Source organism: Mustela erminea, chromosome 7 (assembly GCF_009829155.1).
Source record: "Mustela erminea isolate mMusErm1 chromosome 7, mMusErm1.Pri, whole genome shotgun sequence".
NCBI lineage: Eukaryota > Metazoa > Chordata > Mammalia > Carnivora > Mustelidae > Mustela > Mustela erminea.
In genome coordinates this window covers 13398486-13415493 of record NC_045620.1, presented here as the reverse complement: position 1 = coordinate 13415493, position 17008 = coordinate 13398486, and the positions used below count along the sequence as shown (strand labels likewise).

At 48.9% G+C, this 17008-nt stretch overlaps 1 protein-coding gene across 1 annotated transcript in view; it reads left to right on the top strand.

Moving 5' to 3' along the window:
- The window catches only part of EYA2 (EYA transcriptional coactivator and phosphatase 2), a 189616-nt gene that overhangs the window by 9946 nt on the left and 162662 nt on the right, over positions 1-17008 (top strand). Inside the window, 3 exon segments of the mRNA XM_032350455.1 lie at positions 5283-5328; positions 8754-8896; positions 15185-15301. Of these exon segments, the coding sequence (XP_032206346.1) occupies positions 5283-5328; positions 8754-8896; positions 15185-15301 (306 nt within the window).

Sequence of the window (17008 nt, the reverse complement as noted above, 5' to 3'; positions counted from 1 at the left end):
CCCACTGAGCCACCCAGGCGCCCCTGTTTGCCTTATTTTAAAAACCAGATCTTACGACTTGCTCGTCTTCTGGGACCCGTATGCATTTGAGTTTGTGACTTCTAGAAGGGAGATTTCTTTTTCTGAACCTGGAATTGGGATACTTTTTAATGATTCACAGGGGTTTTCTTAGCCTGTAGCCCAGACTCTCTCTCCAAGCTCAGAAGTGTGGTTTCCTGGCCTCCTGTGTCAGTCTCACCGGGGAGCTTTCTTTTTTCTTTCTTTCTTTTTTTTTTCCCCCTTTCAGGATTTCACTTAAATTCAAATTAGTTAACATCTGGTGTAGTATTAGTTTCAGGGGTAGAATTTAGTGATTCTTCAGTTGCAATAACACCTAGTGCTCATTCCTATCAAGTGTCTTCCTCAATGCCCATCCCCCAGTAACCCCATCCCCCCCACCTCCCCTCCAGCAACCCCCAGTTTGTTTCCTAGAGTTAAGAGTCTCTTATAGTTTGTCTCCCTCTGTTTTCATCTTATTTTTCCTTCCCTTCCCTTATGCTCATCTGTTTTGTTTCTTAAATTGCACATATGAGTGAAGTCATCTGGTATTTGTCTTTCTCTGATGGGCTTATTTTGCTTAACATTATACCGTCTAGTTTCATCCTCGTCAGTGCAAATGGTAAGATTTCGTTTTTTGATGGCTGCGTAATATTCCATTGTATGTCTACCCCACATCTTCTTGATCCACTCATCTGTTGATAGACATCTCGGCTCTTTCCACAGTTTGGCTGTTGTGGACATTGCTGCTATAAACATTGGGGTGCACGTGCCCCTTCGGATCCCCACATTTGCATCCTTTGGATAAACACCTACTAGTGCAATTGCTGGGTCATAGGCTAGTTCTAGCTTTAATTTTTTGAGGAACCTCCGTACTGTTTTCACCTGGGATCTTCCTTGGCCTGCAGGCTGGGAGTCTGCCTTTTCACGAGGTCCCCAGGGAGTCCTGCGCAGGGTAAGGCACCAGGTGCACTGCTCTATATCATCCACTTTCTTCCTTTGCACTTGTTCCTGTTATAATTAAGCACTTATTTGCATAATTCTTTGTTTGCCGTCCATCTTCCCCACTTAGGCAGTTCTGGACTGCTTTAGCTCATTGTTATAACCCAGTTCCTAGCACATTCCTGGTGCAGGTAAGGCAACGAGTAAGTGAATGAGTGAATGAGTGAATGAATGAATGGGCTCATTCCAGAGGCCGTGGCCATCTGTTTAGCTAATCCTTCTCCCTTTACCCATGGGAAGCTGGGGAGGAAGAGGAGACTTAAGAGTTTTAAATTCAGAATTAAATGGAGGAGGCTCTGTCTCCCTCCCCCCTCGAGAGCTAGCTGTCCTGTTTTATGTGTCAACCCCATCCCCCAAGACACGTGGTGAGACTTGGAGATCGGCTACCTTGGGTCAGGTCACTAGGGCGGGTTTCACCTCTGGCAACATGGATATGGTTGATGCCTCGTTGACCTCAGCCTCATCTATCACGGCAAGTTCAGTGGCACTAACAAGGTTGAGAACAAGAAGCTGTGGTCTGTGCAAGTCCAGGTTCTAGACCCCACCAGTAGGAGTGTGGGCCGCTGCAGCTTCTGAATATAATGTTTCCAGCACCCTGAAGATGCTGGGGGCTCACCTGACGAGTGCAGTCTGAGGGTCACCTGCCCCTTGTGCCGGTGGCCCCGTGTTGGTGTTCGGGTGACCATAAGAAGTATGACCTCCCCCTAGATTGTGCTCCCACAACTCCCACTGCCAGACTCTATAATATTCTGGCATCACGCAGGGACTCATGACCATGGTCCATCCACTGCCTGCCTTTCTGGCAAACTGTGGTACCATGGTCGTGCCGCCGGCCAGAGCGCCGTGCCTGCACACAGCAGTGGCACCCGCACGGCGGGGGGGTGGGATTGTTCCTCTGCTGCATGGAGATCAGGCGCCTGGCCTCCTGCGTCTCCACCCTCAGTGGGTCTCTCTGGCTCTAACTACCATCCAAAGAAAGCTGTCAGGTACAGCGGCATTCAGAAAGTAGTGAAGCGGGCCTCTGGGGGTATCACCGAGAGCCGTCCTGGGCTGTACTGAGGTCTAGGTTGTCACCTACGACTTGAACAGTGATGTCGCACCGGGGCTGGCACTGCCCACAGGATCGTCCCATTGGGCCCACTTCCTAGTTTGCAGACGATGACAACTGCACGCAGGCCTCCTGGTCCTCGTGACCTCCAAGGACATAGCCTTGGGCCATAGCAGCTGCACCGGACAGAAAGAGAAGCTCTCCGCTCCTGGCAAGTCCCTGCCGCTGCTCCGCGCCCAAAGCACTGAGCATCCCCGTCCTGGACATAGTCCCACCCAGGCCCCCAGAAGAAGGAAGGAGCTTGAAAGCCCCACCTTGTCACAAGCCATCAGGATTTCCAATGAGGTGTATAGCATTGCCACCTGGAGTAAAAGGCAGAAGGGAAGGGTGGCAGGTAGGGAAGGGGGAAGGGGGTCATTCCATATATAAGGTACTCATTTTCTAGGCTCCCCTGCCCGGTTCTCTTGGGATGAAAAGTTCAATATGATACCCGCCCCCAAAAGATAAAAGCCTGTGTTCAAAAGTCCCACAGCCTGTAGAAGGCACATCTTTCACTGAAGACCCGTCTCTCACTTGCACAGTCGTCTGGGGGTGTGCTGGGGCGGGAAGGGGAGAGGATTGTAGGTTTGCACAGCAGGAGAGGGAGACCTGCCCACGTGGGGAAGCCAGGTTGCTCAGCAATTCAGAGCAGGGGAAGCTGGAGTGAGGCAAACATGCAAATCACAGCACAGAGGCTGGGGCAGAAACATGCTTCAAATTTACAGAACGCCAAGTTCATCCAAGCCCATAGGAATGTTTCCATAAGATGTGATTTTTATGAATATTTACATATTTATTTAAGAAAACATATTCAAAATGTTTAATTCAGTAACTTATGCATTACCAAATGCATTGAGATCATGGGCTTTTACCAATAATGATATTGTGGCTGCTTCGGAATGAGGCAGTTCATTCTCTAGTCCTGGGGGAGGATGAGGACGGGTGCTGGAGGTCCTGCCTGGGGCAGCGCAGCCCAACTAGGGACAGTAGCATTGAGGAAGCACCTACAGCACTTTCCCCTTCATTAGACCACAGCTGTTCTCAACACATAGTAAGAAATGTATTTTTTTTAATATTTTATTTATTTATTTGACAGACAGAGATCACAAGTAGGCAGAGAGGTAGGCAAAAAGAGAAGGGGGAGCAGGCTCCCTATCGAGCAGAGAGCCCAATGCGGGACTCGATCCCAGGACCCTGAGATCATGACCCGAAGGCAGAAGCTTTAACCCATTGAGCCACCCAGGTGCCCCAAGAAATGTATTTTTGCACACCACTCAGCATACACACACGCACACGCCTGTGCGCACACACACACATTCCACAGCACATTCTCATGTCTGTAACTGGAACAAAAGTCTCACCCAAACCCTTCTTACTCTGGGCAATACGTGCTGCTGTTGTCTATTTTATTTTATTGTTTGGCTCTAGCTGTTAGTCCCTGAATGGGCTTCAGGACTCCTGCCCTTGACCCTGGGGGTCTAGGACCCCACCACAGAATTTGACTCAGCCAAGGTGGTAGTTCAGGGAATGGACTTGGGACTCACATGGCCCTGGGATACAAGTCCCAGTTTCAGTGCCCTCAGGCTATGTGGCCTGAGCAGGGTCCTTAGTCTTCCCCTGTTTCTTCATCTGTACAGTGGGGACAGTAACGTCACCTACCTTGTAGCAATGATGTGGGGAATGAGTGAGGTCACGCATATGAACAGTTAGCGCAGGGCCTGGCATGAAGCGAGCTCCTACGTGGACACTGGTCACTGTCCTTAGGATGAGAGCCAGTGTGGGCTGCAGCGTCCTGGGGCCAGACCACCTGAGTTCAGATCACAGATCCACCCCTTCTGACCTCCATGGCCTTGGGTGAGTTAAACTCTCTGTGTTCTTCATCTGTAACACGGAGGTATGTGATTATGAGGATTAACAATAACTAATCCAGGTAACAGACTTAGAGCTTGGCACGTAATAGACACTGAGTAAATGACAGACGTCATCATCATCTCCGCATTTAAGCCACACGCATCCTCATGGGATCAGCTTTTCCCCATTTCATAGGAGGGAACACTGAGGTCCAGAGACTTGAGGCAAGCTGCCTGAAGTCTCATTGCTGCTGAGTTATAGAGTTCGAATTGCAAGTTGCTGTTCTGAGCCTCCGGCTCTGGGGCTAGAGAGCCCTAGAGCTCTGGAGACCTTGGAGCATTTCTCAAGAAGCACAGGGACACCCCAGCCACGTACCCCAGGACATAGGCACTGCCCGGCACACAAGGGAGCATGAATCAGCAGGCTGATACAATCAGAAGATATGTTCTCTGGTATTTGCCAGGGCTTCCCTGTGAGGACATTGAGTTGCGCTGTTAAAGATGACAGAGTGCAGTCCCCAGTGGACTGTCCATGTGTATAATTAGCCTCTTGAAAATCTCCCTCCCAGCTTAATTCCACCACCTGTTCATCCCCTCTTGCATTATTGTCTCCCACTGACAGTCGCATGCATGGTGCCCAGGGGTACACTTGAATGAGGAGCCCAGGCCCCTTCTGTCTTTCTGCTCCACACGCTAGCTGGAGCCTAGGAGATGAGCCAAGATGTGCCTTCCCCTAAGTGCTGGGGCCAGCCCCACCTGTACCCCATGGACCGAAACTAGTGTGGGAGAAGGAGAACATCAAGGTGATGTCATCAGAAGAAGGGAACTGGATGTCGGCTAATCCAAACCAGCTGGCGTCTGCTATTCTCAGGTTCTTGGGTTGCCTTTGAGGCAGGGAAGGGAGCGGCTCTCTACCGAGAAGTGGAAATGGCACCAGACTGGGCGTCAGGAAACCTGGGTCCGGTGCCAGCTGCTCTCTAATTATGTGACCTAGCTCGAGCATGTTCTTTTTGGTTCCCCGTCCATGCAAGACGTAAGGGAGAGTGTTCTCCTCTGACGTTTCAAGATGCTCTAGACCCTTCACATGTGGCCCTTCCATTAGTGCCTGGAGATAGCAGTCACCCAGAAAGGGTTTTCAAGAAGGAGAGTGCTCCAATGTTGTGCCTTGGATAAGCTTTTGTGGTTGAGAAAGTCCCTGGCAGCAGTTCTCTGAGTTTCTTCTCACTCAGGTCAGCGTCTGAAGTCACAGCTTCTGTGGGCCATCACTCTGACAGCTAAAGCCCTTCCTATTTTTCTTTTTCCTCCAGGCACCACCACATCAGCCTCCCCGAGTGTGTCTCAGCTCTTCACAAGGTGAGCGCCCTGGCCCAGCTCCTCTTCCTCCCTCTCTTTCTCCACCTTGCCGGGCAAAGGCTCTGGGGCCAGAGTCCCCGGAGGGGAATCCCAGCGCCAGCACTTGAGCACGTGACTCCATGGGCCTCAGTCTCCCCATCCTTAAAAGGGGGAGCATCACGATGCCTGCCCCATGAAATAGGCTAGAACACGTCAGAAGGACTTAGAATGGAGCCTGGAGCAGAGTGTTGAGTGTTGGGTTTTCTCCCTTCTTCTCTTTTTGTGCATCTTTCCTTCTCTTCCCGTCTCCTTTCCTGGGCAGACTCCTTCTCAGCTCTTCCCGCCCTCCCTTTGTCCCCACTCCCGCCCTCTGTTCCTTCCTCCTTCCTTTCCTCTCCTTCTTCACTCACCTCCCCCCTCCCTCCCTGTCCTGCGCTCTCTGCCCGCCTCTCACCTAACCCCCCCACTTTCCTCCTCTCTTCCGGCCCCAACACCCACCCAGCCCTCAGTTTGGACCACATTCTGCAGGGGATGCCAGTCCTGGAGGTGGGTGAGGCGGGGCCCCTGCCCTCGGGGAGTTGCCCACCCAAGGGAGGAGGCAGGCAGTAAAGCAGAGACCCCCTCCCATGGGCCCGCAGCATCAGTGCTCCACCAGCGGCGCCGTGTGCATGGGGCAGAGCCAGCTCCCTGATGGCCACGGCTCCCTGAGAGGCCTCGGGGAGCTGCCAGCCTGCAGCCCGCAGCGTGGGAAGCCTGCAGTGCTCCCGGCCAGGTGGCCAAGGTGCCCCCGGTCTAGAGGGTCAGCTCGTCCTGATGTGGACGTGCGCCTCCCTTGACAACACTGGAAAAGTGGCTTAGAAGGAGCACCTTCCTCAGCCTTCCGTTCCCTGCAGATGTTTTGAAGGTGCTTAGTAGCAACAGAGGTCTGTCAGATGTACCTAAACTTTCCTTCAAGGCCTCGGGGTTCTGCTCCTCCTTCTCTAGGTTTTCACTATAGCCTCACCCAGTTTAATCTGCGAGGGGGAAACAGCTTCTGATGGGAAGCCGGAGTCGATGGCTGGGAGTTGCCACCTTCTAGTTCCAAGGACAAGTGTAAATTGGGAGCAGGGTCAGATAAGGTTCTGTGCTCCGCACTAAGTCCTGACCCTCGGTACGCATCCTGGGGCACTGCACCGAGTGGGAACACTGGCGGATAAAACCCTCTAGGACCAGGTCTGGGATCTCTGAGTTAATAAAGTCACGCACTTTGGAACAAGTCCCCCCCCCCCCACACACACACACTGTCTATCACAGTAGTAGTCCGAAAGAAAGAAGGACAGGGGAACGTCTTTTTGTAATTCTGTAAAGTTTTGTACCCATCTCACACCTGCCATGAGGCTTCTTATGGAGGAGGAAGTCCGGAAATGAACAGGTTTTACCCAAAGAGTTGTAACCGGAATGGAAGCCAGTGCAGAGATGGGGATCTCACTACCATCTACTGGCAGAGCAGCTAGATACGGGATGTCGGGTGCAGACAGCCCTTGCGCCAGGTGTGGGAGCTCACGGGAGAGAGTGGCCCCATGGAGTGGTGAGGGGCATGGCCTCTGCATCAGCCGTGCACACTTAGTACCGCCCTAGTCTCTCTAAGCCTCTGTTTCCTTATCTGTAAAATGGGAATAGGAATAGTAACTACCGCCAGGGGTTGTCACTGTTGTTATGAGATTTAAATGAGTTAATACACAGCAAGGAATTAGGACAGTGCCTGGCACATAATAGGTACCACAATTTTCAGCTGTTTTTAACACTAAAGGAGGAGGACCCTGGAGGAGATGTTGCAGATGAATGTGATAGAGAAGTGGCCGCTGCTCGGATCAATTGATAATGTCGCGCAGGAGTGCAAACCTAGGCTTGCTGAAGCCTCTGCTGTGTAGGTATGTGTGTGTAAGAGAGAGAGGAAGAGAGAAACCTCATGGTTTGAAAATACCAGTGATGAATTCAAATTTCAAGATAATCAACTACACTAGCCAAAGAAATTATATCCAAGGATCCAAGGACCGCCTCTGGCTCCTGGGCCACCATCTTGTCCCCTTCCTTCTAGAACAACCCACCTTGACTTGACATTGCCACCTGTAGGGCTGGGTCAGACTCAGTGCTGTCAGTGAGAAGCAGCACAGTTACAAGTGGAGACACTGGAATCAGAGCCCAAGGTTAAATTCTAGATTCTCTGACTTTCTAGCTGTGACTTCAGGTCTCTCTGCTTTGGTTTCCTCTTCTCGAAAATGGGAGTTACAAGAGCCCCCACCCCAGGGAGTTGATGTGAGCGTCTAGTGAGCTATACTGCATGTGTCAGGCCTATGGGACACAATTCGAGCCTGTGGTAAAAACACAGTGACTGGAAGTGCTCATTACATTACAGATATCTTAGGAAGCGGCCCTTTAAATCCTAGGCCTTCATGGAACCTGTCATTCACCAGGGAGAGCAGAATCCCATTGTGTTCTTGGGTTGCATGTAACAGAATATAGGCTCCAGCTGATGTCCGCCCAAAAGGACTTTCTTGGAAAATCCAGCATAGCTTGCAGTGTCCGTGAGAGCAGAGTAATCAGACCTTGAGAAAGACCAAGAAAAGGATAGCTTCTGGGATCCAAGCAACAGGAAGGAATGAAGACAGAGTCTTCAGAGTGTAGCTGCTGGAATGAACCAATCAGCCCAAGATTTAAATTCCCAGGACAGAACATGATTGGATGCTCTTCCATCTTGAGCCCACCCCTTGGCTAAGAGCAGGGCATCAGCTGGGAAGGTGTCTAAGTTAGGGTAGATAAGATAGGACAGAGAGGCTGCGGTCATTAGTGGTGTAGACCAGTGACATCACACAACAAAGGCTTGTTTGTGGCTCACCGAAAGTTCCGTGTGGACTGGAAGAAACTCCCCAAGGCAGCTGTCCTCTAGGTGCTGATGCAGGATCTGGGAGATAATCCATACTAGAGCTCGGTCCCCTCAATCTTGACAGTTGTTGCCAAAAGAGGAGAGAGGACAGGAGGGTCGCAGGGGATGGTCTTATTAGCCAGAACTGGGAGAGGTTTCTACATTCTATAGGAAGGAATCCAGTCCCATGGTGGATCTGACTCAAGGCAGACAAGAAATAAAATCTTCCTGGTGGGCAGGGAGTGGGTGGTGGGTTATGGACATTGGGGAAGGTAGGGACTATGGTGAGTGCTGTGAAGGGTGTAAACCTGGTGATTCACAGACCTGCACCCCTGCGACAGATAATACATTATATGTTAATAAAAAAATAAAAAATTATAATAAAAAAAAATCTTCCTGGTGCCCAGGAAGGGAACAATGAAATGGGATCTGATGAACACGTAAGTTGTCTCTGCCCTGGAAAGAATCAACACCCAAAGGAAAATAAGGGGGGAGGGGATGCTGGGCTAGGATTGGAGATTTAATCCTGTCTCTTTCCCTGCAGACCTTGCCCACACGTCCTGCCCAGCCAGCCCGCCACGGCCATGGCAGCCTACGGCCAGACACAGTACAGTGCGGGGATCCAGCAGGCTGCCCCCTATACCACCTATCCACCCCCAGCACAAGCCTACGGAATCCCTTCTTACAGTGAGTACCCGACTAAGCCCTGGCTTTCCTGCTGTGGTCCCCGATATCATGGTCTTTCTTTTGTCCTGTTGCCTCAGTTAAATGCAAAATGGCAGATGCAGCTAGCCTAGGTTTGGATTGGAAATAGAGGGAAAGGACAGACACATTTAAATGTGGTTCTAGTTCAACAAACTATATCGAGGCCTCTTTTGATTGCAAGACTAAGAAACTCAACACTGTCTGGCTTAGGGAAAATAGAAATTTAATTCCCGGTAGTCCAACCAGAATCCCTAGGGGGCCCTCGTTGGCCCGTTGGGTCACATGGCAATGCTTCAGTCTGGGCAAGGAAGTGAAAGTATGAGAAATAAGGAGGTTGAAGTCTGTGGATTGTATCTGAGGGAGAGATGGTTCTCTCAAAGGAAAGTCAATGGATGCCAGGAAGACAAAGGAAGACTGAGGAAGACTCCAGTCTGAAGGCAGGAAAAGACCCATGTCCCAGCTCAAGCACTCAGGCAGGAGTCCCCTCTTACTCAGCCTTTTGTTCTATTCAGGTCTTCAACTGATGAGATGAGGCCCACCCACCTTAGGGAGGGCAGTCGGCTTTATTCAGTCTACAGATTCAAATGTAAATCTCCTTCAGAGAACTCTCACACAGATACACCCAGAATAATGTTTGACCAAATGTCTGAGCACCTTGGGGCCCAGTGATGGTGACACATCCAATTAACTATCACACAGGCTCTGGCCGTTACTCATGCTAGTCTTTCGAAGCCGTCATAACTGATGGATCAACCAAAAGCTCTTTTGGTAGCAAATGAGAAAAACTCAGTGTTAATTAGTGTAAGGAAATAAGGGTGTTTATTGCAAACATAACTGAACAATCTAAGGTACTAGCTTTAGGCAGTGCTAAATTCAGATACTCAAGTGATAATATGAGGCTTCAGTTTCTCTGCTTCGCTTTGGAAGGTTAGCATCAGTCTCAGGCCTTTCCACTGAGGTGCTGAAGACAGCCTCAACAGTGCCAAGTTGTAACTTCCCCCCAAAAGAGAGCTCCTCTTATCTGGGACTTCCTGCACCATCCCAAGGATTCCTTTGACTGGGCTCCCACAGCCATCTCTGACCCAGACACTGGGGCAGATGGAATGCTCTGGATGGCCACATTGGGCTACATATCCACTTATGGAACCAGGAGTCAGGGCAAGCTCACCCAAGAAAGAGAACCGATCTGAATTTGAGGAAGGGGGTGTAGGTAGAAACCACAGGTGTCTAGTAGACAGAATGTAGGGTTGGTTGGCAGGACACCTAGCTTCCAGGACCACCTGCCTCTGATCTCCCCAGTCCTCAGTGTCCTCAACTGTCAACATTAATATCTCATGTCACCTTCCGAACCAGATGGTATGGCTTGAGTGCAGAGACCCAATCTTGTATTTTTCCCATGCCCTCTTCTCCCTCTCTACCTCTGCTCTCCGTGTGTTCTTTTATTCATTCCTTCATGATTCTGGGTCATGTGCCAGCCAGTAGAGGTCAAGAAAGCAGAGCTGGGCCCTCCCTGGAGCTCATAGTCTGGAACAGAGGCTGAAAAGTGAAAGCCAGTGGGTAATGTGGGGAGCTATAAAATAGACTTAACCTATAAAATACACTTGACATTTTAAGAACTAATTGCCAATTTTTAAATGTGAAATGCTAACATAAAAAATTGTATTTCTAATGTCTTTAAAAAGAGTGACGATCCAACAGCACTGACCCGGCAGTTTTTGTGTTGGGAATAGGTGCCTCTGAGTAGGGCTGAGCCCATTAGCCTAAATTCGTCATGCTCCCCACCCAGCCCACATGACTCATTTGAATTATCTGCCGGTCCTCTGAAGACATTTGAGTTTGCAACCCCCAGCCTAAAGGGAGAAAAAAAAAAAAAATTAAAGACTTAAAAATCTCTGTGTGGTTCAAACTATGATTGTGTGACAGAAGGAAGAGAAGTAGGTCATGAGAAAGAACAGAAGAAGGAAGACTTCATCTCGGATCCAACATCAGGGAGGGCTTTTAGACAAGGAGCTGATTCAGCTAAGAACTGAGACTGCATCCAGGCAGGGGGACCGCCTGTGGGAAGGCCCCTGAGATGGGGAGGAATTTGGCGAGTCCAAGAAGCCCAGTAGCGAAAGCACAGTGGGAGATGAGGTGGGAGAGGTGGGCAGAGCCCTGGAGGCCGGGGGAGGATTTGGGATTTTTATTCCAAGTGAAACGGGAACTCACTGATGGGTTTATAAGCTGAGGGCTATATTCTACAATCTGGGTTTTTCCAAGATCAGTTTGGCCACTGTAGGGAGCCTAGATCGGAGGGAAGCAGGCAGGCTAGTGGAGACTGAGGAAGCAGATAGACGGGGTAATGGTGGAGGCTTGGGGCAAGGCAGACACAGGAGCAATTCTAGACGTGGGAGTGATGTGTCCTGGGGGAGCAACAGGCCTGGCATTGGTAACAGTCACCAGCAGGGAGCTGCTGCCCCCCTGAGGCCCTCAGTGCTCTGTGTCCTTACCAGAGAGGGCACATAAATTGCCCAGAGTCGTCCAGCTGGTCAGTGGCATTAAACCCAAGCAGCCTGGCCCCGGAGTCCAAACTCTTCACCACCAAGCTCTGTTGCCCGAGTCACTGCCTGTTAATGCTGGGGGATTACCTACGGGATTACCAATGGGATTACCAATGACAGACCTCTGCCAACAGGTGTGGGCACTGTTTCCCACTTTCTGTCCCTCCTGTGCTGGAAGACTTGTGATAAAATCACACTAAGTTACCCCACCTGGCTGAGAGCCAGGGAAAATGAAGCTGTATTATTTTTCGTTGTTAAGGAGAAAAGTAGCCCTATTCCCAGAAAAAGCGTGGCAGGTGGTAAGAGCACGTGTCCTGGCCTCACATGCCACCTCTGCCACTTGCTGGTCCTGACACACTGGGCAAGCCACCTCTGTCTCCTCATTCATGCAGTGGGAGGGATACCAAGTCTGGCCTCCTCACAGTTTTTGTGAAGATTAAATTAGATTATCTATATCAAAGGTCAGCTACCATTTTCTGCAAAGGTCCTGAGGGTTACTTCTGGCTTTGAGGACTGTAGGGCTATTCGGCTCTACTACCGTAGTGTGAAAGCAGCCCGGCAATATGTAAACAAATGGGTGTGTCTGTGTTCCAATAAAACTTTATTTACACAAACAGGAAGTGAGTCAGATTTGGTCCGCAGACCCTAATCTGTCAGCCCTTGATCTACATGAAGAGCTTAGCTCACAGGGCCCGCCCAGGGGAAAAGCTCAGTCAGTGCTGTAGGGCCCAAGCTGCCACACACACCTGGAACGTTCAAGTCACTGAATAATGACAGGGAAGATGAAAAGCCGTTTTCCTTCACGTGCACCTGTGCCTGAGCAAGCAGTGTTTGCTTATTGTCTGGACAAACCTTGTTGAATCTTGTTAGGAAACTTTTTTCATTGCTGCTTGGAAAATAGCATTATTTACTTTTGTTGAAAAAGCGTCAAGGAAATAACACATTTGAGCAAACCAGAGGGAAGGAGGTGAGGGGTATTCAGTATGGTTTTCCTCAGTTTATTACGCAACATTTAAGACATCTGTAAAAGCATAAAGTGTAATAGCACAAACGCCCATGAGCTGACCATCCAGCTTAAGAAGTAAAAAACAAAAGTTTTATTTGTTTTACTACTTAAGAAGTAAAAAACAAAAGTTTTATTTGTTTTACTACTCAGAGATATCCAGCTGGTCGGTGGATATCCTGGATTTGATATTTATCATTCGTCTGCATTTCTTTACGTAAAACAGAGGTCAGCAAAATTTTTCTGTGAAGAGCCTGACGGTAAATATTTTTAGTTCCGCAGGTCATACACAGTCTATCACAACCACTCAACTGTTCCGCTGAACTGCAGAAGCATCATAGTACATAAATGAATATATGTGTCTGTTTCAATAAAACTTTATTTACAAAAACAGGTAGCAGGTCACATTTGGCGTGGGCTTATGTGGAGTATTATTTTGCATGTTTTACAACTTCATATACATTGTTTCCTCTGGTATCCAGCCGGGGGTGAGGGGTAGGAAGGGCAGAGGGAGAAAGAGAGAAAGAATGTTTGGGATACTCAGCCCAGCACAGAGCCTGACATGGGGTTCAATCTCACAGCCCTGAGATCATGGCCTGAGCTGAAATCAAGAGTCAGACGCTCAACCGACTGAGCCACCCAGGCGTCCCTAGTATCCATTCTTCCGATACTTGCTTTTTCCACCCAACCTATGTTTGTGACATTTATCCCTGTTCATGCATGCTGCTGTAGTTAATTTTCATTGCTGTATAATAGTCCACTATTTAACTAGACCACAGCTCATTTATCTGTTACACCCAAAACTTAATCACTTAAAACAACACCCTGATATATTATTTCTGGTGCTTCTTTGGGTTGACTGGGTAGGCGTTCTGCAGGTCTCCCCTGGTCTCCCTCATGCAGCTGTATTTGACTGGCAAGTTAGCTGGCATGGCTGGGCCTCTTAACCTGGGCTTTCATCCTATGCTTGTTCACCGCATGCTGGTCTCAGGTTTCCAGAGGAGCAGAGGTAGAAATTTCAAAGCTGCTTGACACCTAGTCTCCAAAACTCCCATCACTCAGCCACTGCTACCAGTCAAAACAAGTCATAAGACCAGGGGAGATTCTAGGAGTGTGAACATAGACTCTACCTGTTGACAAGAGAAGCTGCAAAATACTTTGATTGTGTTTTTCAATCTACCTGGGTACATCTGAATTTCTTAACAAAGAAGCAGGAGTCTGCCCAGACAGGAAGTGAATCTTCTGGAATTGGATGATGGGTGACATTGGAAACTCAGGAACCAAACTCAAGAACTCAGTACTCTGAGCATACAATAGACTTCCCCATGTCTGTCTCACAGAATCTTTTGACATCTTCCTGTGTTGCTCAAGAGAGAACAGTGGGCCAGCCTCAGTGCTGTCTCTAAAATGCAAGGGTGGGCTTTTCTTCCAGAAAAGTTTCTGGGGGTAGAAAGCAGGGACTTTCCTCCTTCTTTCCTTTGATCCCCCATGACTTAGAAGCGTTGTCTTTGTCCACAAGACTGAATGGGGGAAAAGGAAGGAACCGTAGTTACCAAACTGGCCCCAGAACTAGAAACGTCCTTTAAAGAGATATAAACAGTATTAAGACACTATTTAGGGGCCCCTGGGTGGCTCAGTGGGTTAAAGCCTCTGCCTTCAGCTCGGGTCGTGATCCCAGGGTCCTGGGATCGAGCCCCACATCGGGCTCTCTGCTCGGCAGGGAGCCTGCCTCCCCCGCTTCTCTGCCTGCCTCTCTGCCTGCCTCTCTGCCTACTTGTGATCTCTATCTGTCAAATAAATAAATAAAATCTTTTTTTAAAAAGACACTATTTAACACCTGTAAGATAAACAGTTTATTACATTTTCAATAAAGATACCATGTGTGGACTACTGATGATAGATCAGGCCCCCTCTCTCAATACAGTCCCTTTTCTAGCCTGTTGCTTATGGAATGAGTGCTGTACTTTGGGGAAACATGTCTGACTTTGGCTGGGGAGGAGGCACATTTTTAACTGTGGCCTTTGGAGAAACAGGTTCCCCACTCAGTAAGAGTGGAAAGTGTGTTAAGTGGCAGCATCTTTACAGAGGAAGGATCATTCATTTGACACATTGCTTCAAATCCTGCTGGATATTAACCATACATGGTGCTACTCTGTAGGTACGAGGTTGAAAACACCTTACCCTCAGAGCCAGGCAGGAAGAATGAAGCTGACTCTATGTGCAAAATGCGAGCCCCTCTTGACTTGCCTTTCCTTTCCTTACTTTTGACAATGTCCTAGGATGTAAAAAAAAAAAAAAAAAAAAAGTGCAACTGCAACAAAAAAATAACACCTTAAAACCAGCATTAATGTTTTAATGTCTCAGAGACAGTGCAGTATTTATGGTGCCCTGGGGAATCTACCCGGATGGTCTGCTGTCCCATGGGAATGGAGGCACGGTATAGCTAGACCATCTTATTGCTCAGCTGAAGCCCTAAGTCCAAATTTTTTGGTGAAATCTCCTGATTTTTAAACAAGAGGAGCTCATTTCAGATTTTCCTTAAAAAATACACAGGGTCATGCAAAATACATCTATAGGCTAACTTTGCCTGACAAGCTACTAGTTTGCAGCTTTTGGTTTAGAAGCTGATAAAATTGTGTGCTGGTCTTGACTCAGTAGCTCTTCTGTAGGTGACAAGAAAGCATCCTAATCATGTGTTCCTGGTGCTTCTTTTTCCTCCTTCTAAAGGCATCAAGACAGAAGACAGCTTGAACCATTCCCCCAGCCAGAGTGGATTCCTCAGCTACGGCTCCAGCTTCAGCACCCCACCCACTGGACAGAGCCCGTACACCTACCAGATGCACGGTCAGTGTGGCGCTGCGGTCCCTTCCTGTCCACCCCTAAGGCACTGCCTAAGTTAGGCAGCCAGTCATTCATTCATTTACTAGCCAGATTTCTTGAGCACCTACTATGTGCCAGAGTGTATCTAAAGGAGAGCAGTGGACAGAACAGAATAGATATGACACCTGCCCTCATGGTTACATAGCAGGAGAGAGAGATTGCCAATGACCAAGGCAACAAATAAACAGCTACTTTTGGAAAAGGTTGAGTGCCATGAAGCAAATATGGTATTTGGCTAGAGAGTGATGGGACGTTGAAGGGTCAAGAATGGTGGGTTATGTAATTTTGGAGGGAGCCATCAGGGAGGACTCTGAAGAGATGATATTGGACAGAGATCCAGAGGGTAGGACAGAGTCAGTGCTGAGTGGACCTGGAGGAAGATCATTCCCGGCAGAAGGAACACCCCATGCAAAAGCTGTGTGCAGGGAAAGGTCTGATATGTTTGCGGCACAGAACAGAAACTATCAAGGCTGGAGCAGGGTCAGGGGATGTGGAAAGGAGATAGTCTTAGAGAGAGAACAGAGCCAAATCATGCAGAGTCCTGAGGGCTATGGATAGGAGCTGGCTTTGATTTGAGTGTGATAGAAAAAGGCAAGTGCATCGTAGACTCAGAGAAATGCCAGGTGGTGGGAGTCAGGGGCAGGAAGGTAAAGAAGCCATAATTCCAGGCAGGAAAAGAAGCCATAATTCCAGGCAGGAGGTTCCGTGCTCTGCGTCACCCTAGGGTGGCCTTAAGGAAGAAAACTCCAGTGTGTTGTTACTCCCACCCCACATCCCCTAACCAGCTGGCTTGCTGAATTCTTCTGTCCCCACCTCCGCTCGTTGACCATCCTAGGCCCCCTTCTCTTCTTAGAGCCCCCTGGGAGCACATTGGGGCTGATGCATGGAGTAGAGGGCTGGTGGCAGTAATTTGGGGGATCCTCCTCCTGGCATTTTTTTTCCTTTCATGAAAGCTGGTAAAAATGACCATCAAGGATCTGAAAAGTAATAGGCAAGAAAGAAAGAGTGATAACAAGGCTATGGCCTAACGAATGATTGTACTTTTGATTGTACTTTTCTTTAAAAAAAACAAAAACAAAAACAAAACTATTCGCAAGTCTTGTCACTTCATCTTTTTAAATTTTTGAAGGAAGTAAGGAGACAGTAAAGATGGATATCAAGGGCAGGCTTTCAGGGAAAAACACTGCAGAGGAACAACAAATGGTCTTAGGAGTTTGGGTAGAGAAAGGGGCTGATGAGAATCGATGAGAATTGATGCCCAGCCCTTGCAATAGCTTCCTCGTAAAGGCCGCATCAGAGTCGGTTGGCGACACCATCAGCTAACATTGACCCTGCACGTACCCCGTGCCACATGGCGTTGTGTGGATGATCCTACACAATCTTCGTGGCAAAGTGTTGGTGCTGGTATAGATTTTACTGCATAGGCAATGCAAGCGACCATGTCGAGCCTCTCAGGGGTCTGGTGGAATCCTGTCCCCCAGCCTCACCCAAAGCCCATACACGCTCTTCTCTGCTTCTGCTGTCACCTCTAGCTCCCCACAGCGACCTTTCTGAGTCCCACTGAAGGGTACAAATGCTGGGAGCCATCTTCAAATGGAAAGTGAATTATGGCACCAATCCTAATAATAAAGCCTTGTGAAGACACTGAACTTGAAGTTGGCATTTGGATCA